The sequence below is a fragment of the Ovis aries genome, chromosome X (genome assembly GCF_016772045.2).
Source record: "Ovis aries strain OAR_USU_Benz2616 breed Rambouillet chromosome X, ARS-UI_Ramb_v3.0, whole genome shotgun sequence".
Classification (NCBI taxonomy): Eukaryota; Metazoa; Chordata; class Mammalia; order Artiodactyla; family Bovidae; genus Ovis; species Ovis aries.
Window position 1 is genome coordinate 63993239 of NC_056080.1, and position 19176 is coordinate 64012414.

The window sequence follows — 19176 nt, forward strand, 5'->3', positions numbered from 1 at the left end:
ATACATTGTCATTGTAAAAGACAACGCAAAAATGTGTAGAGTAAGAATTAAGAACTCCTCTTTGGATTCTCTCCAAACTTAGTCCTTTTGCTGTTTGTAACCACTGCTAACATATCAGAGGATTTCTTTTTTTTGGCCACTTGGTATGCAGGATCTTAGTTCCTTGACCAGGGATCCAACCTGTGCTCCCTGGAGTGAAACCATGGTGCCCTAACCGCTGGACCACCAGGTAATTCCCTCAAGGTTTAAATGAGGGAACAAAAGGGTCAAGTGAAGTGTGGCTAGATTGGGAAGAGCCTAAAATTCTGGATCAAGGATTTTGAATATGATTTTAAAAGAGACTTAAAAAGGCACTATAGACATTTTCTTTTAAAAAAATTGTATTCTATTTATTTGGTTACACTGGGTCCTTGTTGCTGCATGCAGGATTTCTCTAGCTGCTGCATGCAGGATTTCTCTAGTTGCAGCGAGCGGGGGCTATTCTTTGTTGCAGTGCACCAACTTCTTGTTGTGGTGGCTTCTCTTGTTGTGGAGCACAGGCCCTAGGTGCACGTGGGCTCGGTTGTGGTGCACAGTCTTAGTTGCCCCGTAGCATAGGACCAGGGATCAAACCTGTGTCCCCTGCATTGGCAGGTGGATTTTTATCCACTGTACAACCAGGGAAGTTCAGCCTTTTCTTTTTAAGTGTAGTTTGTTTTTTTTTTTTTTTTGGCTGCACCTCACAGCTTGTGGGATCTTAGTTCCCTGACCAGGGATTGAACCCAGAACCATGGCAGTGAAAGCACTAACCACTGGACCATCAGGGAATTCCCTTAAATGTAGATCTTAATTAGAGGAATGATATCTCTTTTTTGGAGTCTCTCTTCAATCAGATTTACTCCCTCAACAGCGTGGCCAAGAATCTGGGATTTCAGATTCTTAGAAACATCAAACTAGGAAGCTTACCAAACCTCAGGTGATCTCAAGTATTTTTCATAGCACCCTTTTATCTCAGTTCAGATTCAAGGAACATAAGGTTTCATTAGTAGCTAGGAGTAAGATGGGGGTGGGAGAATGGACATGGGCAGCAAAGGTGAGGGATTGCAGCATAGCATGGCTGAAGATTTAGAAACTGAGGCAAGATTAGGGGATGTTAGAGAATGCATTAAGAATGTTTCCTCTACCTTTCCTCTACCCTGCAGGAAAGTTTGAGCAGAAATAAAGGGGATTCCTGGACCTCCAGGATATTCAATAATTCTGGCTTAGCTCTCTGCTCTCATTCAAGTACAAATAAAGTTTTCCCCTTGAACTGAACCTTTCAGATCCTTTCTAACTAGGTGGCATGCGGGATCTTAGTTATCCAACCAGGGATCAAACCTGTGCCCCCTACTGTGGAAGCTTGGAGTCTTAACCACTCAACCACTAGGGAAGTCTAGAAGTTTACTTTAAAAAAAAATTCTTTTAAAATAGTTTTATTTATTTTTGTCTGCACTGGGTCTTTGTTGCTGTTCATGGGCTTTCTCTAGTTGTGGCAAGTGAAGGCTACTCTTCATTGCAGTATGTGGGCTTCTCATTGAGGTGGCTTCTTTTGTTGTTGTACAGGCTCTAGGCACATGGACTTCAGTAGTTGCAGCACATGGTCTTAGTAGCTGTAGAACTCAGGCTCAGTGTTTGTGGTGCACAGGCTTAGTTGCTCTAAGGCATGTGGAATCTTCCTGGAGCAGAGATCGAACCCTGCATTGGCAGGCAAATTCTTATCCACTTGCGCCACCAGGGAAATCCCAGAAGTTTGTTGTTGTTCAGTTGCTGTCATGTCCGACTCTTTGTGACCCTATGGACTGTAGCACATCATGCTTCCCTGTCCTTCACTATTTCCAGGAGTTTGCTCAAACTCATGTCCATTGAGTCTGTGATGCTATCTAATCATCTTATCTCCCGGCAATCTTGATTCCACCTTGTGATTAATCCAGCCCGGCCTTTTGAATACTTTGCATGTAAGTTAAATACTCTGCATTTTGGTACTCTGCATGTAAGTTAAATAGAGTGACAGTATACAGCCTTGTCATATTCCTTTCTCAGTTTTGGACCAGTCAGTTGTTCCATGTCCAGTTCTCACTGTTGCTTCTTGACCCGTGTATAAGTTTCTCAGGAGACAGGTTAAGTGGTCTAGTATTCCCATCTAAGGATTTTCCATGGTTTGTTGTGATCCACACAGTCAAAGGCTTTGGCATAGTCAATGAAGCAGAAGTAGACGTTCTTCTGGAATTCTCTTGCTTTCTCTGAGATCCAGCAAATGCTGGCAGTTTGATCTCTGGTTCCTCTGCCTTTTCTAAATCCAGCTTGAACATCTGGAAGTTCTTGGTTCATGTACTGCTAAAGTCTATCTTGAAGGATTTTGAGCATCACCTTCCTAGCATGCAAAATGAGCTCAAAAGTTTACTATTTTTTTTTAAAGTAGGAACACTTTATTATTATTTATTTATTTTGGTTACACTGGGTCTTTGTTTCGGTGAATGGACTTTCTCTAGGTTGCAGCAAGCAGGAACTACTCTTTATTGCAGTGCTTGGGCTTCTCATTGTGGTGGCTTCTCTTGTTGTGAAGCACAGGCTCTAAGGGGTGTAGGCTTTAGTAGTTGTGACTTGTGGGCTCAGAAGTTGTGGTGCATAGGCTTAGTTGCTCTGCAGCATGTGGAATCTTCCTGGAGCAGGGATCAAACCCATGTCCTCTGTATCAGCACATGGATTCTTATCCAGTGAGCCACCAGGGAAGTCCAAGTTTACTTTTAATGTCATTTTTCTGTGGGTGAAACATCAAAAGGGGCTTTAGAGAATGTATTTTTTTAAATTTAGAGATGTAAAATATATATAGAAGAGTGTATAAAGTACACTAATCTTAAATGTACAACTTTTTTCTATCTTATCAAAATCAGGGGACCAGCAACTACTCAGAATTCCTGGAGAGGATGGAGGTGAGGAATCAAAAATTTCAAGTAACCCTTGTATATAAACTTGATATATAAAGCTTAAAATTTGCAGCATTAATAAAGTAGTATACTAGATCCTTTTACATAGCCCCAAACCCAAAATATGAGTTTCAAGCAGGTGTATAACATTATTAACCACCACTACAACAACAATCATAGCTACCATTTCTGATACAAACTAACCTGCCAACCATTATACTAAGTGCTTTGCATGTATTATTTCATTTAATCATCTACTTCCTACCATCACATCTACATATTTATTCATAATAGCACAAATACTCTCCCTGCCTCCTTTTATAGTTCTCATTTCTTTCCACTGTGCATTGTATCGTATTCCCTCACACCTCTCTGGAAACCTTACACCATTAATTATCCTCTCTCTCCCCTGTTTGTTCAGCCTTTCTCTCTCTTTGGATATTTTCGTTGACATTTAAACATGTGCAAGTCTCCCCAGTCTTACAAAAACAATTTCCCTTGACTTCATACTCCTCTCTAGCTACTATTAATTCCTTTCTCTCCTTTGTAACCAAACTTCTTAAAATAACTACTCTTTTTTCATTTCCTTCTTCCTAGTCCATTCACAACACACTTCAATATGTCTTCTAACTCCCTCAGTCTGGGGTGATAAGGTTACCATTGACCGGGCCACCAAGTCACTAAATCCAATGGATACTTTAGTCCCCATCTTACTTGAACTTCAAGCAAAATTTGACATTAATGATGGTTTCTCCCTTGAAGTACATTTCGTACATTGGCTTCTATGACCCATCACTCCTCTTGGTTGTCTTCCTACTTCTCTGGCCATTTCTTTCAGTCTCTTTTACAGGCTCCTCCTCTTCTTACTGGCCATTCAATGATGAAGTTCCTCAGGACTCGGTCCTAACCTCAGTCTCTTCGTTGTTGCTGTTCAGTTGCTAAGTTGTGTCCAACTCTTTGTGACCCCATGGACTATAGCACGCCAGGCGCCTCTATTCTCCGCTATCTCCCGGAGTTTGTTCAAATTCATCTCCACTGAGTTGGTGATGCTATCTAACCATTTCAACTTCTGCTTCCCCTTTCTCCTTTTGCCTTGAGTCTTTTCCAGCATCAGGATCTTTTCCAATGAGTTGGCTCTTTGCATCAGGTGGCTAAAGTTTTAGAGCTTTAGCATCAGTCCTTCCAATGAATATTCAGAGTTGATTTCCTTTAGAATTGACTGATTTGATCTCCTTGCAGCCCAAGGGACTCTCAAGAGTCTTCTCCACCACCACAATTCGAAAGCAATCAATTCTTTGGCACTCAGCCTTCTTTATGTTCCAACTCCACATCTGTATAAGACTACTGGAAAAGCCATGACTTTGACTATATGAATCCTTGCCCATAAAGTGATGTCTCTTCTTTTTAATATGCTATCTAGGTCTCTTCATATATTGATATATATAACTCTCTTCTAGACACTCTGAATTACACCCATGACTTCAAATACCACCCACAGGCAAATAACTCATGCATTTTTCTCTCTAGACCATATTTTCCCTTTGAGGTCTTGATCTGTATATTATAATAATAATAGCTAATGCAGATTTAGATCAGTATCTGACATATAGTAAGTACCTATGATTAGTGCCACTACTATTCTTTCTTTTCACCAAAAACTTTCACCTTGGCCTATTGGGTAGGTTGAGGTGTTTCTTTTTTTTTTTTTTTTTTTCCCCTTGGAGAAGAAGGACACATTTCCAATATCCAATTTTATAATGTTTCAGTAAGAAAATAGGATTCTTTTAGCTGTACCTCATGACTTGTAGGATCTTAGTTCTCCAACCAAGGATTGAACCTGGACTCATAAGCATGGACTACCAGGGAATTCCCAGAAAATAGAATTTTCCTTGACAGTCAGACTTTGCTAGTCTATAACGTGATAACATATTTACCATACAATTGCATCAACTTCAGCATTATGTATGATTGTACTCACCTCCTGAGGGAGTAAACATCATATATAGTAGAATGCCACTGTGTAGGATGCTTCTACCCACATTATTTTACTTAATCCTCACACCTGATCTCTGAGGATTATTATCCCCAGTTTTTATAGATGAGGAAACCAAAGCTCAGAGAAGGACATAGCTTGCTTGAGGTCACATGGCTACTGATTAAAACCTCAGTCATTGTTCAAGAGCCATCTGAGAATATCCAAATATCTAAAATCCAATTAAAATCTTAGAAGAGGAGCTTGATATCACACCACTCTAGCCTAACAGAGTCCCTTTGATAAGTCTCTCTGGGAAACAGCAAGGCTCTTAGTTAGTAATATCTCACATTGATATAATGCTTTCCTAAACTAGGGATCCCCAACCTCTGGGATCTAATGTCTAATGATCTGAGGTAGAGCTGATGTAATAATAATAGAAATAAAGTGCACAATAAATGTAATGTGTTTGAATAATCCTGAAACCATCCCCAAACCCCCTGGTCCACGGAAAAATTGTCTTCCACGAAACCAGTCCCTCATGCCAAAAAGGTTGGGGACCAGTGTCCCAAACAACTCTTCACCTCTGATCACCTCATCTCTAACCTAAGTGGGACCCTTAGGTACTTTACCTGTCACTTCATCTGGATCAGTAATTCTCTCTCAGTTACACCAGATTCAGTGTTACTGATTCTGGGACCCCTGCCTCCACTGTCCCCTCTCTGTCTGCTCCCGAAGTCCCAGAATACTGCTAGAGGGAGAACCAAGCAGGCCAGTGTAAATTCATGCTGTCCAGTTTCAACTTGGCCCTTGCAGCTGCCCAGCAACCCGTTTATTTGTCTCATACATTCCCTGGCACTCTCCCCACAGAGGCTATTCCAGACCTTCCTCTTCTCATATTCCAGCTCCTCCTGTTCCACTCCTTCAGATTAATATACACGCTTTCATCAGATGCTTGATAAAAAAGCATTTTAATGGAGAATATAAAACATATATAAAAGTAGACTGAATACTGTAATGAATCCTTTACTAAACACTCAGCTTCAACTAGTATCAACTCTTGGGCACTCTTGTTTCATCTGTTTCCTCTGTCCCATAATATTTTGCAGCAAATTCCAGATATGATGTCATCCCATACCTAAATATTTCATTATGTATCTTTAAAAGGTAAGGATTGTTTTTTTAAAATCATAATTGTAGTACCATTAGCATACATAAAATAAGCAGTATTTCCTTACTGTCATTAAATATCAAGTCAGCATTTAAATTTCCAATAGTTTCATAAATGTCAAAAGAATTTTACAGCTTTTTTGGTTTGAATCAGTATCTAAATAAGATCCACACATTGTGATTGAATATATATTATATGTCACTTTTTTCCTTGCAACTTTTTGTTGAGGAAGTTGGATTGTTTTTCAGTAGAATTTCATAGTCTGGGTTTTGCCAATTCCATCTCTGTTGTATAGGTTCTCTGTTGTATATATTGGTAAGATAAATAATGTCTGTACAATGCATATTCTGTATTCATTGTCCTATTTTCAGCGGTGTGGGGAAATTGTCTACGTGACCAAAGAAATGGAGGGTGTCTGGCCTAGAGACTGACTCAGGAAGAAGCTAGGACCTCTTTAGCAGGAATGAAACAGATGGTTCAATAAATAGTAACGGAGATCCAGGCAAGATAAGATGGGTGAGGGGCCATTCAGTATCAGATTTCTACTCTGCTGGTATGTAGAGCAGGACAGTCAGGAAAGCAATGATCAGGCTGAAGTCAGAACTAGAAAAGGAGAGGTAGCTCTTGAGGCAGCAGCTGGGATTATTTCTCAGGGGATTACTCTTCTTGCTATACCCTGTTTTCTAAATATATCTTATTCATTTCCACCTCTGTGCCTTTGCCCTGGATGTTTCCTCTGCTTGGAATAGCATCTCCTTTCTCTCTACCCATCCAAATTCTACTTACCTTTAACGACCAGTGCAAGTTCCCTCTTCTCTGTACTTTAGCTTGTAGAGTCATAAAATATCTCTGAAAGGATAAACAAGAGATCAAGAACATTGATTGCTGTCCTGGGAAGGAAACTGGATGGCTAGAGGACAAGGCTGGAAGGGAGAAAGATATTACTGATTTGCCTGTAGAAGGGACAGTTAATCTGATGAAAGAGTCTAATATGAAATCTGTGGAAGTAGAAGGAGGGAGATTAGAGTTTATAATTTGAGGAGAAAGAGGAAGGTCTGAAACAGCCTCTATGGGGAGAATGCCAGGGAACATATGAGACAAATAAAAGGGTTGCTGAGCAGCTGCAAGGGCCAAGTTGAAACTGGATAGCATGAATTTATGTTGGTCTGCTTGGTTCTCCCTCTAGCAGTGTTCTGGGACTTTGGGAGCAGAAAGAGACAGAGAGGACAGTAGAGGCAGGTAACACTGAATCTGATGTAATTGGGAGATAATTACTGATCTGGATAAAGTGACAGGTAAAGTACCCGGCGGAGGGGGAGGGGGGTTGTGTCCCACTTAGGTTAGGGAAGAGGTGATCAGAGATGAAAAGTGATTTGGAAAAGTGTTGTATCAATATGAGATATCACTGATGAACTAAGGACCTCATTGATTCCCACATAGGCTTGTCAAAGGGATGCTGCTAGGCTAGAGTAGTGTGATTATCTTCTAAAATCCCAGTTGGGTCCTTAGGTTTTAGATATACTTAGATGACTCTTGGACAACTCTTAGCAATGACTGAAGTTTAAACATGTGGCAGTCATCACTGAAACTGGAACTTCTGCAAGATACATGATGGGAAGGGTAATTTTTAAAAAGCTCTTCATTGAGCCTTTACTGTGATCTAAGTACTGTAATAAAATATGTGCATGTGTACATGCACACTTTATCTGTTATTTCTCTTTGTATATATTATATATACATATATCTCAAATGAGAATACATATTCTCCTTTACTTCTCACAATAGTGTATTAAAAGCATGTTTATTATTTTTCTAATAGATGATGAAACTGGGCTTCAGGGAGGTTGCATAATTTTCTCTAGGTCACACATCTATCAAGTGTCAGAACTGGGACTCAAATCCAGGTTTGAGTACAAAGCGTGTAGTCTTTCGTTTCTAACACTACTTTTCAGCAAATACCTCCATCCATTAAATCAGTGTTATTTTGCCAATGACATCCATTATTAAAACTTTAGATTCATTCTCACCAAAAAGATTTATACACTGAATTGAAAGCTTTTGGTGAGTAAGAAGTTAATAGACTAGGGTGGAAGAAAGAGATTCTTAGAGACTGTGAAACCAATTGAAGATAGTTGCAGTAGTCCAAGAGAGAAAGATGAGACCTCAAACTTAAGTGGGTGTGGTAGTAAGAATGGAGGAGAGGATAATGTATATAAGAGATATGTCTTAGTCGATTCATGCTGCTCTAACAAAGTACCATGGACTAGGTGGTTCATAAGCAAATAAATTTATTTCTTATAGTTCTGGAGGCTGGAAGTCTGAGATCAGGGTACCAACATAGTCACATTCTGATGAGGGACCTCTACCAAGTGGAGAGGAAAGAGAGCAAGCAATCCCGCTAATCCCATTCATGATCTCTTCTAATCCTAGTTACCTTCCCAAAGCCCCATCTCCTAATACCATCACATTGGAGGGTAGGATTTTAATGTATGAATTTTAGAGGACACAACACTGAGTCCACAACATCAGAAGGAGTGAAAGTAATATATTGGCCATTGCTAGTCTCTGTGTTCCTTAAACTTAATGTAACTTACTCCTTCCTCAGTGCCTCTGTACTACCTGTTTCCCCTACCTGGAATAGTCTTTCTCCAGGTCTTTGAATAGGTGATCGTTTCTTAACATTCACAGCTCAACTATCACCACTCATGATAGGGAAACAATTCATTATCTCAAAAATTAATCAATAAAGGGAGATAATCAAGTATTTATCCTGCCTTTCCTGGATGAACTGGGTAGATGAAGGGACATGTCTTTTTCCAAAACCATTCCAATTAATAAAATGAAATAAAATTAGAATATCACTGTTTTGCAATCCTTGATAAATATTGAGCAAAGATATTAGACATTATGTCTATCCTAGAGTCATATGAAAGGGATGGGATCCGAGTTTGATCTAGTCTTTGGATCCAGGTGCCAAATACATAGAAACCACATAATGCCTGTGCAATTAGCAGAGTGAGAAGCAGAGTGAGAAGCTTCATAGGAGTTCTTCCATTAAACAAAAAAAATCACACCCCTCAGTGAGGCCTTTCTTGACCATCTTCTCTAAATTAGCACCTACTTGCCAAGGTACTATCGCATTACCCTGTTTGATTTTCCCCATATCCATTATCATCTGCTGAGGTTTCCTTACATGAGAAGCAATATAGCATAACAGTGAAGAGGACAAACTATTAATATAACATCAGGCTGCCTGGGTTCAAATCTTGACTACTTACTAGTTATGTGACCTTAAAGTACTTAAGAGCTATAGACCTGTTTCCCCCAACTATAAAATGGGATTAATAACAGTGCCTATATCATAGGGTCATTAGGAGTATTAAATGAGATAAGTCTATCTAATTTAATATCTACCTCATGGCTTATCATAGTACCTAGTACAGGATAAGCATTATAAATGCTAACAATATTGCATAATTATTTTTTTATTGTACATTATTCTCTCATTCACTAGCATATAAGTCTTTCTGCACTATATGCAGCATCTAAAACTGCCTGCGCTTAATATATGTTTGTTGAATGAAAGGCCTGAGTTAGGGTGATAAAGAAAGTAGAAAGGAGATATGTAAGATATTATTTAAAAAGAAGGAAAAAAAAACCTTGGGCTTGATTTTTTTTCTGATAAAGAGGGAATGATATAAGATAATTACTCCAAGGCTTCAAACTTAAGTAACAGATAGGTTAGTGCTTTTAACAGAAACAGGAAAACTGGGAACTAGAACTAATATCTTTGAATATTCCAATAGTGAATTTTATTTTAGATACGACACGACTTTGAAATGATGGCAAAGCATGTGAATGGAAATGCTAGCAGGCAGTTAATTAGAAATGCAAAATTAGAGTTCATGAGAAAAATCAGTGCTGAAGATAGATTTCAGTATCTGTATCAATATGACACAAACATTTAACTTACTAGTATGAGCTTCCTTCATCTTTAAAAAACAAAAACATGCAGATGTGAATAAAATGGAAAACACAGTATTTGAACTCTTAAATTGTTCTCAGAAGAAGTCACCATAAGAAATTTGGTGTGTATTCTTACAAACATTTATAAGCATATTGGCATACAGCATGTAGAGACATAGTAAAAGTATGAACGATACCTACATTTTTTAAAATTACTATTATTGTTTTCTTTTACTTTACAATATTGTATTGGTTTTGCCACACATCAACATGAATCTGCCATGGGTGTACACGTGTTCCCAATCCCGAACCCCCGTCCCACCTCCCCCACCACACCATCCCTTCGGGTCATCCCAGTGCACCCACCCCCAAGCGTTTGGTTTTTCTTTTTGGCCAATTTGGAATTATTCTATAAATATTTTTCTGTAGCTTAATTGTTAAGCATATCACTTTATTGTCCTTTAAAATATTTCCACATCAATATATATAGATCTCTGACATTCTTTTTTGTGCTGCATAGTATGGATATGCCATGATTTATTTAACTATTCTGCTATTGGTGAACACTTAAGTTGTTGACAGTTTTTTAATATTACAAATTGCTGCTGCTCCTGCTAAGTCACTTCTGTCATTTCTGACTCTGTGCAACCCCATAGACAGCAGCCCACCAGGCTCTCCCATCCCTGGGGTTCTCCAGGCAAGAACACTGGAGTGCGTTGCTATTTCCTTCTCCAATGCATGAAAGTGAAGTCTCTCAGTTGTGTCCGACTCTTCGCGACCCCATGGACTGCAGCCTACCAGGCTCCTCCGTCCATGGGGTTTTCCAGGCAAGAGTACTAGAGTGGGTTGCCATTGCCTTCTCCAAATATTACAAATTATGCAGCAATTAAAATCATTATACACATATCTTTGAATATTTATGCTAATATTTTTTGAGGATAGAGTCCTAGAAGTGGGATTGCTGGAAAGGAGGTATAAATATCCTTATACATTTGAAGTGTTAATATATACTGCTCAAAAAAAAAAAAAATACTGCTCAATTTCCCTCCACAAAGTCTGTTTCAGTTTACATGGCCACCCAGCAGTGTGTGAGGTACCAGTTTACCCAAAACCCTCTTCAATATTTTGTTATGAATTAAAATTTTTATCAACAAGATATGCAAATAATGGTATCTCATTTTTATTTTGCATTTCTTCTGGTCTCAGAAAACGGTAAGCATTCTTTACTGAATATAGTAGTCCTCCTTATCCATGGTTTCACATCCCATGATTTTAGTTACCCTCAGTCAAATGTAGTCTGAAAATATTAAATGGACAATTACAGAAATAAGCAACTCATAAGTTTTTAAAAAATATTTTATTGAAGTATAGTTGATTTGCAATGTTGTATTTAATTTCTGCTGTATAGCAAAGTAACTCAGTTATACATGTATATATATATTCTCTTCATATTCTTTTCCATTATGGTTTGTCACAAGATATTGAATATTGTTCTCTGTACTATACAGTATGACCTTATTGTTTATCCATCCTATATATATAATAGTTTGCATCTGCTAATCTCAAACTCTTAGTCCTTCCCACCTCTACCCTCTCTCTCTTGGCAACCACAAGTCTGTTCTCAGTATCTGTAAGTCAGTTTTTGTTTCATAGATTATGTTCATTTAGTATTTGTCTTTCTCTTTCTGACAGACTTTGCTTAGTATGATAATCTCTAGGTCCATCCATGTTACTGCAAGTGGCATTATTTCATTCTGTTTAATGGCTAATATTCCATTGTGTGTACATACATACCACATCTTCTTTATCCATTCATCTGTCGATGGGCATTTAAGTTGTTTCCAAGTCTTGACTATTGTGAATAGTGCTGCTATGAACATAAGGGTAAATGTATCTTTTCAAATTATAGTTTTGTCTGGGTATATGCCAACAATGGGATTGTAGGATAATATGATAGATAGGTCTATTTTTAGTTTTTTGAGAAATATCCATATGGTTTTCCCTAGTGACTATACAATTTACATTCCCACCAACCATATAGGAGGGTTCCCTTCTCTCCACACACTCTCCAGCATTTATTACTAGTGGACATTTTTTTTTTTTACCGCACTGAGTGGCTTGCAGAATCTTAATTCCCCAGCCAAGGGTCAGACCTGGGACCTGACAATGAAAACGCTGAGTCCTAACCACTGGAATTCTGCCAGGCACTTAGACTTTTTAGTGATGGCCATTCTGACTGGTGTGAGGTAGTACCTCATTATAGTTTTAATTTGCATTTCTTGAATAATTAAGCAATGATGAGCATCTTTTCATGTGCCTATTGGCCATCTGTATGTTTTGTTCAGAGAAATGTCTGTTTCAATCCTCTGTCCATTTTTCAATTGGATTATTGGTTTTAAATTGAACACAGTTCTGAATAGCAAGATGAAATCTTGTGACATACCACTCTAGGATGTAAATCATGCCTTTGTCCAGCACATCCATGCTGTATACACTGCTGCTGCTGCTACTGCTGCTAAGTCACTTCAGTCGTGTCCGACTCTGTGCTACCCCATAGACGGCAGCCCACCAGGCTGCCCTGTCCCTGGGATTCTCCAAGCAAGAACACTGGATTGGGTTGCCATTTCCTTCTCCAGTGCATGAAAGTGAAAAGTGAAAGTGAAGTCGCTCAGTTGTGTCCGACTTCGGGACCCCATGGACTGCAGCCCACCAGGCTCCTCCGCCTATGGGACTCTCCAGGCAAGAGTACTGGAGTGGGATGCCATTGCCTTCCCCCACTGTATACACTACCCTCCTATTAAACACTTAGGGAGGGATTATTAGTTTTAAATTGAACACAGTTCTGAATAGCAAGATAAGATCTTGTGACATCCCACTCTAGGATGTAAATCATGCCTTTGTCCAGCACGTCCATGCTGTATACACTACCCTCCTATTAATCACTTAGGGAGGGGTTGGGGGCAGGAGGAGAAGGGGATGACAGAGGATGAGATGGCTGGATGGCATCACGGACTTGATGGACGTGAGTCTAAGTGAACTCCGGGAGATGGTGATGGACAGGGAGGCCTGGCGTGCTGCGATTCATGGCGTCACAGAGTCGGACACGACTGAGCAACTGAACTGAACTGAACCTCCTAGAAGTTATCAGATCAACTGTCTCAGTGTCACAGTGCTTGTGTTCAAATAACCCTTATTTTATTTAGTAATGACCCCAAAGTGTAAGAGTAGATGCTGGCAATTCAGATATTCTATTACTGTACCTAATTTATAAAATAGGCTTTATCATAGATACTAATATGTATGGGAAAAAACAGTATATATAAGTTTTGGTACTATCTGTGGTTTCAGGCATCCCCTGGGGGTCTTAGAAAGTATCCCCTGCAATTAAGGGGGGATCACTGTTTCTGTGTACCAAATTTATGGTAAACTCTGTTTCCAGCCCCATATGCCTTGTGCATCCTCTGCTGTACCTGGTGTCTTGGATCTCTGCATAGTTTTTCTGGTGAAATGGCTCCTTCTTATCTGTATCCTCTGTAGTAGATCAAAATTTCTTCCCAGCTACTATTAATATTTCAGCTACAATTTCTCAAATGACATTCCTGCATCGAGAAAATCCCAAGAACTTTATCCTTTCGGGTTTGTACATATTTTGTATATTGTTTTGGTTTACTTTTAGTGGTGCCTCAGAAGAGGTTTGAAATGCAATACTTGTCATAAACTAAATTCTCATACATAACTGCTTTTCTATTCAGTTCCATTGATATATTTGTCTATTCTTGAACTATTTCACAACTTTATATAATAATTTGATATTTGGTAGGCAAAGCTTCCCTCACTTCTTCTATCTTTTAAAAGTTTCTTGGCTATTTTTATATGTTCTTCCAGATGAACTTCAGAACCAGCTTGTTTAGTACTCTTATCCCTGTCCTCACAAATCCCAATGAGATTATTATAGAAATTTACACTTACTTGAAAAGTTTTTAAATAATGAAATTTCTCATTCAGGAGTATTATACATCCATCTGTTTGTCAAATATTCATACTTATAGCCTTCAGTAATATTTTGTAATTTTATTCATGTTAGTGTTTTGTATGTTTCTTGTTAGGTTTATTCCTATCATTTTTTTCACTGCTGTGAATGAGATCTTCCCCCCATTGCATTTTCTAATTGGATATTGTTTTTATAGAGAAAAGTTATTGATTTAAAACTTAAACTCTATTTCTATTTAATTTTAATAGTATTTCAGTTCATTCTCTTATATTGTCTATATATCATATATAAACAAGGACATTTTATGATTCTTCCTTTACAGCATTTTAACTTTTGTCTTCATACTTTGGCTAGAACCTGCAGAGCAACATTCAGTATTAGTTGAGAAAACAGGTGAATATTCTTGATTTTGTTCTGACTTTAAGGTGAATGCCACTAGTATTTCACTATTATGATGCTTGCAGTTGTTTTCTTCTTTTTTTAATTAAAAAAGTTTTATTTATGGCTGTGCTGGGTCTTCACTGCTGTGCAGGCTTTTCTCTAGTTGTAGCGAGCAGGGACTACTCTCTAGTTGTGGTGCACAGGCTTCTCATTGTGGTGGCTTCTCTTGTTGCAGAGCACAGCCTCTAGGGCACATGGGCTTCAGAAATTGTAGCACAGGCTCAGTAGTTGTGGCGCATGGGTTTAGTTGATCTGCAGCATGTGGGATCTTCCCAGACCAGGGATTAAACCCAGGTCTCCTGCCTTAGCAGGCGGATTCTTTATCACTGAGCCACCAGGGAAGCCCTGCAGTTGTTTTCTATATTCTCTTTCTTTGGCTGCACTGGGTCTTAGTTGCACCATGTGGGATCTCCAATCTTCATTGCAGCATGCAGGGTCTTTAGTTCTGGCATGTGAACTCTTAGTTGCAGCCTGTGAGATCTAGTTTCCTGACTAGGGATTGAACCCAGGCCCCCTGCATTGGGAGCTCGAAGTCTTAGCCATTGGACCACCAGAGAAATCCCTGTGTCTCTATTTCTGCTTTGCAAATAAATTCACCTGTACCATTTTTTCTAGATTCTCCATATAAGTGATATTATGCGATATTTGTTTTTCTCTTTCTGACTTACTTCATTCTATATGACAGCCTCATTTGTTTTTCCAATATTGAGCTGCATTAACTGTTTTATATTTGGAGATTAATCCCTTGTCAGTTGCTTCATTTGTAAATATTTTCTACCATTCTGAGGGTTTCTTTTCATCTTGTTTATAGTTTCCTCTGCTGTAAAAAAACCTTTTAAGTTTAATTAGGTCCCATTTGTTTATTTTTGTTTTTATTTCAGTTAATCTAAGACGTGGGTCAGAGAGAATCTTTCTTCAATTTACGTCAAAGGGTGTGCTGTCTGTATTTTCCTGGAAGAGTTTTATATTGCCCAGCCTTACATTTAGACCTTTAATCCATTTTGAGCTTATTTTTATATATAATGTTACAGAGTGTTCTGATTTCATTCTTTTACATGTAGCTGTCCAGGGGATTTCCCTGGTGGTCCTGTAGCTAAGACTCCAAGCTCCCAGTGCAGGGGTCCCAGGTTCAATCCCTGATCAGGTAATTAGATCCCACATGTCCCAAGTAAGAGTTCACATGCTGCAACTAAGAGTTTTCATGCTGCAGGTAAAAAAGAGATCCCGCACATGCCACAGCTAAAGATCCTGCAAGTGGTTTAGTCACTCAGTCGTGTCTGACTCTTTGCAATCCCACAGACTGTAGCCCACCAGGCTTCTCTATCCATGGGATTCTCCAGTCAAGAATACTGGGGTGGATTGCTATTCCCTTTTCCAGAGGATCTTCCTGACCCAGGGATGGAATGCTGGTCTCCTGCATTGCAGGCAGATTCTTTACCATTTGAACTACAGGAAAGTCCTAAAGATTCTGCATGCCACAACTAAAAGATCCTGTGTGCTGCAATGGAAACTGAATATAGGGCATGCCACGACTAAGACCCAACGCAGCCAAATAAACAAACAAACATATATAGCTGTCCAGTTTTCCCAGTACCACTTATTGAAGAGACTGTATTTTCTCCATTGTATATTCTTGCCTCCTTTGTCATAGATTAGGTGATCATAGGTGTGTGGGTTAATCTCTGGGCTTTCTATCCTTCCATTGATGTATATTTCTGTGTTCTGTGCCAGTATCATACTATCTTGATTACTGTAGCTTTGTAGTATAGTCTGAGGTTGGAGTGGTGCCTGATTCCTCCAGCTCCATTTTTCTTCCTCAAGATTGCTTTGGCTCTCATGGCCAATTTTGTTTCATCTATATTTTGCTAGCTCCTGCTTCTCTGCCCATGTAAGATTATTCTGAAGCAAATATCAGATATCATATTATTTCATCTCATCCGTAAATATTTTGGTATGTATCTCTAAGATGTAAGAACTTTTCTTAAACATGACAACAAAACCATCACCTCTAAAAAATTCTTATATTCATCAAGTGTATAGTCATTGTTCAAATTTTCCTGATTGTCTCATAAATGTTTGTGTGTTTATTTTTAGTTTGTTTGAATCATGATCCAAGCACAGGTTATATGCTGCAATTGGTTGATATGTTTCTTTTAAAAAAATTATTTATTTATTTTGGGCTACATTGAATCTTAGTTGTGGCATGAGGGATCTTTTGTTGCATTGCTCGGGCTCTTCATTGTGACTTGCAGGCTTCTCTCAAGTTGTGGGGTATGAGCTCGGTAGTTGCAATGCACAGGCTCTCTAGTTGTGGCACACTGGCTCAGTAGTTGTGGCATGGGGGCTTACTTGCCCCACAGCATGTGGGAATCTTAGTTCTCTGACCAGGGATCAAACCCATGTCCTCTGTAGTGGAAGGCTCTGAATCTATAGGTGTCCGTTCCTTCTCCCACCATTTTTTTTTAGCTCCCATGAGATTTATTAGTTGAAGAAACTGAGTGATTTGTCTCATAGCACTTTCCATAAGAGACATTTTAGTAATTGTATCCCTGTGGTGATATTTTCCTGTTCCTTATATTTCCTAAATACTGATGAGGGCTAGAGACTTGATTAGATTTACATTTCCGTTCTATTTTTTACTCTATTGAGGGACAAGAATATGTCATAGGTAGTATTGTATACTATAAGTAGACACACATTATCTTGTTCCTTTTACAATCTTTTTGATGTTCTGAAGTTTCATTAAAAATGTCCGAGTGGAGATTCCTTTCTTTGTTTTCTTTTTCCTGTTTGGGATTCCTGAGTTTTAAGATTGGCATTAAAAAAAATCAGTTCTCAGCTATTTCCCTTCAAATATTATTGTTCTACTGTTTTCTCTATTCTTGGCCTGAACTCCAATTAGACAACACCTGTAAGCATAGGGCTTTTAAAACTTACGTTGTTGGCCACCAGGGGTCAGATGACTTCAGAGTTGGCTGCAGCAATTACCCACTAGAGTTGTGGTTATTCATTGTTTCCTCTGCTTTACTGCCAATGTACCATATATGTTTATATGGACAGAGATACACATGTATCTCCACACACAGTTAAAATATATCTTGAAATTCATTCCTATCAGTATATAATTCACCTCATTTTTTCCACTGAGGTATAACTTACATACAGTAAAATGTTCAAATCTGAAGTATACATTTTTGTGTATGAATACATCTATGAAACAACCCCCAGCTCAAAACAGACCATTTCTAGCACTACAGAGGCTAGCTCCTCGTGACCTCTTTCAGTCATTATCCAGTTCCAAGATTAACCGCTTTCTGACTTCTATAGTCATAGATTAGTTTTGCCTATATTTGAATTTCATATACATGGAATCATACAGAGTATGAACTCTTTTGAATCTGACTTCTTTCAGCATTGTCTGTGAGCTTTATCTATTTTCAAAGTATCAATAATTTGTTCTTGGGAATTCCCTAATTGTGCAGTGGTTAAGATTCCAAGCTTTCACTACCAGAGGCCTGGGTTTGATTCCTGGTCAGGGAACTACAATCCCTGCAAGCCATGCAGTGCTGCCAATAACAACAACAACAACAACAACAACAACAATAATAATAATAATTTGTCCTTTTTCATTGCTGTGTAGAATTCTTTCTTAAAATTAACTTTCTCTGTGATGACCTACAGAGAAGTCAATGGCACCCCACTCTAGTACTCTTGCCTAGAAAATCCCATGGACGGAGGAGCCTAGTAGGCTGCAGTCCATGGAGTCACTAAGAGTCAGACACGACTGAGCAACTTCACTTTCGCTTTTCAATTTCATGCATTGGAGAAGGAAATGGCAACCCACTCCAGTGTTCTTGCCTGGAGAATCCCAGGGATGGGCGAGCCTGGTGGGCTGCCATCTATGGGGTCTCACAGAGTCGGACATGACTGAAGCGACTTAGCAGCAGCAGCAGCAGCAGCAGCAGTGATGACCTAGAAGGATGGGATTGGGGGAGGGGAAGGAAGCTCAGGAGGGAGGGGATTATATCTATAATTATGGCTGACTCATGTTGCTGTATGGCAGAAACCAACACAACATTATAAAGCAACTTTCCTCCAATTAAAAACATTAACTTTCATTTTGTGGATATATCATAATGTAGATAACAAATCCTCTATTGATGGATATATAAATGGTTTTCATCTTGGTACAAACACTACTGCAGTACATATGTCTATTCATGCACCCTTATTCATGCACCCTTGCCAATAGGATAAAATCCTAGATATGTATATGCTAGGTGAAATATTCTGTGCATTATTAATTTTAATAGATTTTACCAGATTGTCTTCCAAAGAGGATATATTAATTTATAAATCCATCAGCAGTATATATATGAGTCTGATTCTCATCACCCTTGCTAACTATTAACAATTTATAAATTGAGGCATAGTTGATTTATAATACTATACTAGTTTCAGGTATATAACATAATGATTCAAATTTTTTATAGATTATATAGCATTTAAATTATCGGGACTTCCCTGCTGGTCCAGTGGCTAAAAACTCATGCTTCTGGGTTTGATCCCTGGTCGAGGAACTAGATCCCACATGCCACAACTGAGGGTTTGCATGCTGCAACTAAAGATCCTGCTTGCCACAACGAAGACTGGAGATTCTGTGTGCTACAGGTAAGACCTAGCAGAGCCAAAT

General features: G+C 38.8%; 1 protein-coding gene across 6 annotated transcripts in view; it reads left to right on the top strand.

The window, feature by feature from the left end:
• Positions 1 to 19176, top strand: part of ITGB1BP2 (integrin subunit beta 1 binding protein 2) — a 38047-nt gene that overhangs the window by 5796 nt on the left and 13075 nt on the right. For 3 of the 6 annotated variants that reach the window (XR_006058316.1, XR_006058318.1, XM_042241986.1), the window contains exon 11: positions 2910 to 2948. The exons of 1 other annotated variant lie outside the window; for it this stretch is intronic. Coding sequence is in view for 1 of the 5 variants with exons in the window: in XM_042241986.1 (XP_042097920.1) it covers positions 2910 to 2948 (39 nt within the window). In the remaining 4 variants the exon portion in view is untranslated. Of the gene's footprint in view, positions 1 to 2909; positions 19155 to 19176 lie in introns of all 6 variants that reach the window. 2 more of the 6 variants (XR_009598888.1, XR_009598889.1) reach the window with 1 other exon arrangement.